The sequence below is a fragment of the Lissotriton vulgaris genome, chromosome 12 (genome assembly GCF_964263255.1).
Source record: "Lissotriton vulgaris chromosome 12, aLisVul1.2, whole genome shotgun sequence".
NCBI classification, from domain to species: Eukaryota; Metazoa; Chordata; class Amphibia; order Caudata; family Salamandridae; genus Lissotriton; species Lissotriton vulgaris.
In genome coordinates, this window is record NC_141700.1 from 779256337 (window position 1) to 779263225 (window position 6889).

Genomic DNA, 6889 nt, shown 5'->3' on the forward strand with positions numbered 1-6889 from the left:
TAGTCTCAACCTGTGTCAGTTTACATCAACCAATTGGTGAACTTTTGGACCAATATCTTCAACCCACGGTCCAAACAATGAGAACATACATTAAAGATACCACTCATTTCATATCCATACTACAAAACGTAATTTTCAACACCGAAGAACCTTTAATACTATGCACCGCAGATGTACGCTCACTGTACACCTCCATTCCCCACTCTTTCGGGATAGAAACAATTGAACAGGCCCTGTTAAACACCAATCTGGATATTCCTTTCCAAACATTCCTGATGGAGCTCATGCTTTTCACACTTTATCAAAGCTACTTCACCTATCAAGACACATGGTACCAACAACTTGTAGGAATGGCAATGGGCAATTCGGTGGCGCCGGTATACGCCAACATCTTTATGCAGAACTACGAGGAGACTCATATTTTTAGTAACAAGAAATGAACAGATAACCTGAAACTTCTAATTCGCTACATTGATGGCATCTTCATCATTTGGAAGAACACCAAGGAAGAATTACAAATGGCCCTAAGCGAATTCAATAAAATTGATGAACGGATCCAACTGACCTGGGAAATATCAGACAAATCAATAAATTTCCTCGATGTGACAGTTTCTATCAGCCAACATGGTTTTGAAACAGATCTTTTCATTAAACCTACGGATAGGAATAACATGCTTCACTACACAAGCTTTCATGAACCTAACCTCAAAAAACATCTCCCGTTCTCACAGATAAACAGTTAAAAGAATAACGTCGAACCCACACAAAGCTGAACAAAGAATAGATGAAATAGCAACTAAATTCCATAAAAGAGGGTACCCTAAAGCCATCATTGAGGAATCCAAACAAAAAATCTCTAACATTGACAGAAACAAACTACTACAACCAACCCAAAAGAAATAGCAAAACCTCATTGTGGTAGTTTCCAAATACTCTACATCCAGTGCCAAATTCAAGAAAATCATACTCCAACACTGGTCACTGCTTAACCTTGAACCTGATTTTTCTCACATTTTCGTGGAACCCCCTATGTTCGCTTTCACAAGAGCACGCAATTTAGGTGAACTACTACAATATAAACCCACAACCACAACTATATTTACAGGTACTAAACCGTGCCACAACTGTGGAAACTGCAACAACATCATAAAGGGTAACAAAATCAATCACCCTATGAAAGGACATGAAATAAAACTTCAAGTTAACGCCACGTGCGACTCCAGCAACGTCATCTACGCTCTCTTATGCCCATGTGGCAAACTATACATTGGAAAAACCGAGCGTAAAATCAAGGTCAGACTCACCGAACATAAATCTAATATTCGTCTGAAAAATGAAAAATCTGCAGTGGCAACCCACTTCATCGATCAAAAACACAACATTTCGCAAATGAAGTTTATCATTGTGGAAACCATCACCAAAATTGAAGGCAGAGACAATACTAAATACTTACTCCAGAGAGAAAAGGTCTGGATACAAAGACTCTCCACCCATAAGCCATTTGGGCTTAACAATAGAATAGAACTGTCATGTTATCTATGAAACTGCTCCATAGTCAATTTAGTATATTCCTGTGTTGTTTCATGTATACCAGTTACATTTGAACACTCCTTTTACTTACATGCCTCGAGAATTCTGTATTTTACCTTGATATACTCACCCTACTTTGCTTCCTCATGCTGATCCCATCCCCTAGCACCCCATACTAAGACTCCGACTTACCACCCATACCCTCACATGTTCGATTTTCTCCATATTTTGGTTATTTTTAATTTTCATTTTTATTTTTATCTCTTTTACTTGCTTTACCGCGTCTACATTTATTCTCAATTTATTTCATCCAGTGTTATACACACACTCGTTATCTATCATATCATCAACACACGCCGGCTCGGCACCCGAGTCTTTCGTCCGTGCCAACTAATCACGTGAGCGGAACACCTTAGGTTTATGAAACGCGGGTAATGGCGGACACGTCTAACCAGCGTCTATGAGAGGAGAATGATCGCATTCACCATACTGCGACCTTTTCAGGTTAGTGACCCGACCCATTTCTGTTAACTATGGACTCAACTTTCGCTTTTAACCCTATCCGCACACATCACATGTTTTTTCGTTTTCCTGTTTTTTTTCTATAGCTATAACCGAGGTTACCCAGCAATTAAGTGACATGTAAGATATTTCAGATTTTACCTTCCTATATTCATACACTTGGGAACGGAGGTTTCTTAAGGTGATCCCCTAACTACACATTAACCACGATTCCGTGCTAGGACATTGTACACCCCACTTACTACATACTATACAGGAGGCATACTGAGAGTTTGTTCCTTATGTTTTATTTTTACAGCGTCTTTTCCCTGATGAAGGGCTTAAACACTAGCCCGAAATGCATTGGAATCAATTGAAAGACTTTGTCATATGTTGAATAATATGAGAATAATGCATATATAATGTTTACTTTTGGAAAACCTTTTGCAAATTATTCCTTGGAATTAAAATCACTTAAAACATCCTGAACTTCACGAATTCTCTGTTCTGCAGAAGAATGAAAGCGTGCACATAAGGATAGAACTAGTGAATCACTGGTTCTACTCATGATTCAGATTGTTAAGACGCCACAGGACACTCGACCTCACTTATGGAGCACCTATAAAAGAGATAAAACTGTATAGACAGTCAATACGAGCTGTGCATCTGCCCTACAAATACCACTGTCAGGTTACTTGTGCCATGAATAAGGTCTGGTGTCAGGTTACTTGTGCCGTTTATAAGGACTGGAGTCAGGTTACTTGTGCCGTTTATAAGGACTGGAGTCAGGTTACTTGTGCCGTTTATAAGGACTTGTGTCAGGTTACTTGTGCCATGTATAAGGACTCGTGTCAGGTTACTAGTGCTGTTTATCAAGACTGGTGTCAGGTTACTTGTGCCGTTTATAAGGACTGGTGTCAGGTTACTTGTGCCGTTTATAAGGACTCGTGTCAGGTTACTTGTGCCATGTATAAGGACTCGTGTCTGGTTACTAGTGCTGTTTATCAAGACTGGTGTCAGGTTACTTGTGCCGTTTATAAGGACTGGTGTCAGGTTACTTGTGTGATTTATAAGGACTGGAGTCAGGTTACTTGTGTGATTTATAAGGACTGGTGTCAGGTTACTTGTGTGATTTATAAGGACTCGTGACAGGTTACTTGTGCCATTTATAAGGACTGGTGTCAGGTTACTTGTGCCATTTATAAGGACTGGTGTCAGGTAACTTGTGCCATTTATAAGGACTGGTGTCAGGTAACTTGTGCCATTTATAAGGACTCCTCTCAGGTTACTTGTGTCATTTATAAGGACTGGTGTCAGGTTACTTGTGCCATTTATAAGGACTCGTGTCAGGTAACTTGTGCCATTTATAAGGACTGGTGTCAGGTTACTTGTGCAATTTATAAGGACTTGTGTCAGGTTACTTGTGCCATTTATAAGGACTCATGTCAGGTTACTTGTGCCATTTATGAGGACTTGTGTCAGGTTACTTGTGCCGTTTATAAGGACTCGTGTCAGGTTACTTGTGCCATGTATAAGGACTCGTGTCAGGTTACTAGTGCTGTTTATCAAGACTGGTGTCAGGTTACTTGTGTGATTTATACGGACTGGAGTCAGGTTACTTGTGCCATTTATAAGGACTGGTGTCAGGTTACTTGTGCCATTTATAAGGACTGGTGTCAGGTTACTTGTGCCATTTATAAGGACTCGTGTCAGGTAACTTGTGCCATTTATAAGGACTGGTGTCAGGTTACTTGTGCCGTTTATCAAGACTTGTGTCAGGTTACTTGTGCCATTTATAAGGACTCGTGTCAGGTTACTTGTGCCATTTATGAGGACTTGTGTCAGGTTACTTGTGCCGTTTATAAGGACTCGTGTCAGGTTACTTGTGCCATGTATAAGGACTCGTGTCAGGTTACTAGTGCTGTTTATCAAGACTGGTGTCAGGTTACTTGTGCCATTTATGAGGACTTGTGTCAGGTTACTTGTGCCGTTTATAAGGACTCGTGTCAGGTTACTTGTGCCATGTATAAGGACTCGTGTCAGGTTACTAGTGCTGTTTATCAAGACTGGTGTCAGGTTACTTGTGTGATTTATAAGGACTGGAGTCAGGTTACTTGTGCCATTTATAAGAACTGGTATCAGGTTACTTGTGCCATTTATAAGGACTGGTGTCAGGTTACTTGTGCCATTTATAAGGACTCGTGTCAGGTAACTTGTGCCATTTATAAGGACTGGTGTCAGGTTACTTGTGCCGTTTATCAAGACTCGTGTCAGGTTACTTGTGCCATTTATGAGGACTGGGGTCATGTTACTTGTGCCATTTATAAGGACTGATGTCGGGTTACTTGTGCCATGTATAAGGACTAGAGTCAGGTTACTTGTGCCATTTATAAGGACTGGTGTCAGGTTTCTTGTGCTTTTTATCAAGGCTGGTGTCAGGTCACTTGTACCATTTATCAGACTGGTGTCAGGTTTCTTGTGCCTTTTATCAAGACTGGTGTCAGGTTACTAAGGCCATTTATAAGGACTGGTGTCAGGTTACTTGTGCCCTTTATCAAGACTGGGGTCAGGTTACTTGCACCGTTTGTCAAGTGTACAGATATCTCACGCCTCTCGACCCTTTTACCACGGGTATATTAAAACCAGGATTCCACACCCGCTGGGTGAGGCCCAGGTCAGTGACATTCACCGCCTCGGCAGCAGGGGTGAGCTGGCTTGCGTTTGTCTACTCCTGGGGGCGGCTTCATGTTACCCTCTCGGTGTGTTGCATTCTTATGTTTTGTGGACGAGTTTGTAATAGGCCATCAGAGGGGGAGGAGGTGCAAAGGTTTGTAACTTCATACATAGATTGTCCACTGATAAGTAATTCTGACCTCTCTCCTTCTTCCACAGCGGACTACTGCCTCACCGACCAACCCAGTATGGTCGTGCCCATCATCGTTGGGGTGATATTGGCTGTGCTTATCATTATCGTGGTGGTGGCGTATCTCATCGGACGAAGTAGATCCCACAGCGGGTACCAATCTATCTAAGAACTGCTCTTCTGAAGGTTTTAGCACATGGAAGAGAAATGCCCCCTCTCATCTGGAAAATATACTTTCACCATCAGGGGTGAAACAAGCCATGGATACGTCTCTATTACTCTTCTCTCTGACCAATTTGGTACACTGTTGTTGAAGAAACACTTATTTTGTTTATCTTGTGGCCTGGACCAATGAGGAGTTAGTAATCCCATCTTCCGTATTTATAATGGCAGTATCTGTGCAAGGGATGAGTGATACTTAATATTTTTCTGCAAAGTTTTGTCAAGTTTACGAAGTTCACATTTTGAAAGGCTGCTAGGTTTTGTAAACTTCACTATTTGCAGAAGAATTTTCTCCCAAAAATGTTTTTCACAGATATTCTCCCATTAAGGATGATTTGTTGCGAGGTTTTTTTTCTGCAAAATTACTTTTGCTGACTTGTTCCTCTCACAATTTAAACTTTGCATCAGTTGTGACATTCGTGAACCCAGCAACATTTTGAAGAAAGAGGAAAAACATTTCAACTTCGCACATCTCTCATATGTGCATGATAACACTGCTCAGTTGGCCAGTGTGCTATCACATTTACTTCCTCTGCTTAGCGAGCCATGATGCACACAGCAAGGTTCTGGGTGGAGGAGGGCATTGATGCGATGCACTGGACAAAAACACTTTGGAAAGGTTAACATTGTAACTAGGCCTGGGAGAAATTTTCATTATGCCAACATAATCTCACATAATTTAGCTAATTTCACGTTACGCTTGTTAAGCGACATTCCTGTAATCATGTCATAATGCCATATGGTGGTAAAATTTTAGTGCCGGAGGCCAAGAAGTACCACAATGTGTGGCTGGTGTGCACCGCACTTGTGGTTTATCATGTTATATTTCTTAGCTCAAAATGCGTCCTCGTGTCCAAAATAGACAGGAGGATTCACTTTGCACTAAAATATAGTGCTAATTGCTGATTATGCATTTCAAATCATTTTTGCAAAATTTAATATTTCAAATAATTACACAAAAGCCAATTGTAAGAATTGTCCGCACTTTTTGTAACACATAATGCAATAATCATGTACCAGTAAAGTGACTGATCCCTCTTTAGCGAAATAGCTAGGAAGTGTGTACTTCTAAAGGCATGCAAAACTGGGGAAATGTTGCATACCTAGCAGGCAAAATTGTGCCTGCATGTTCTAACACTTTTGTGAATGGATGTAATTGTTATTATATTTGCGTTAGAAATAGAGCTTTTGTTGTGAAATAAATTCTGGATTGGAAGGAAAAAGTGCTCTGCTCACATTTTAAAACCTTATATTTCTTACATTTATTTATAATCATAATAAAGACGGTTAATAATTATCTGCTAAAACTGTTTTTGGCAAGTTTTTTCCTCGCAAGAAATACATTTAATCAGAAAAACGACACTGTCAACTATGCTTGCGGAGGAAATTTGCAACACTTTAGTAAATAAACATTTTAAAACACTCTAAGGCGTTTTTTTTGTGGGAGTTTTATCTAGCGTAAACTCGAGTGCTTTACATGACCACTAGCTGCATTACAGGCGGACACATTAATTCTTCGAAATTTCGGGGCATATTAACAAGGCGGCGCTATAAAATTATTGCCGCTTTTGCGGCTGTTTTTGTCCGAAAAGTGGCGATAATTTTATCGCCTTATCAGCAAAGACACGCTATCGCGTGTTTTGCTGACTTAGCACCTGTTTCCAGCACGCCTAACTTTGCATTGCAAATGAGATGCAAAGTAGGCGTGGCTGTGAAACTAACCAGGGAAAATATCGCAAAGGCAGCTTTGCGATATTAACAAGGGAGGGTAGC

At 40.5% G+C, this 6889-nt stretch overlaps 1 protein-coding gene across 1 annotated transcript in view; it reads left to right on the forward strand.

Moving 5' to 3' along the window:
* CD68 (CD68 molecule) overlaps positions 1–6539 on the forward strand; it is a 56639-nt gene extending 50100 nt beyond the window's left edge. The window contains exon 6 of the mRNA XM_086946144.1: positions 4924–6539. Within this exon, the coding sequence (XP_086802270.1) occupies positions 4924–5063 (140 nt within the window). The 3' untranslated portion in view covers positions 5064–6539. The remainder of the gene's footprint in view (positions 1–4923) is intronic.
* The last annotated feature ends 350 nt before the right edge of the window (positions 6540–6889 follow it).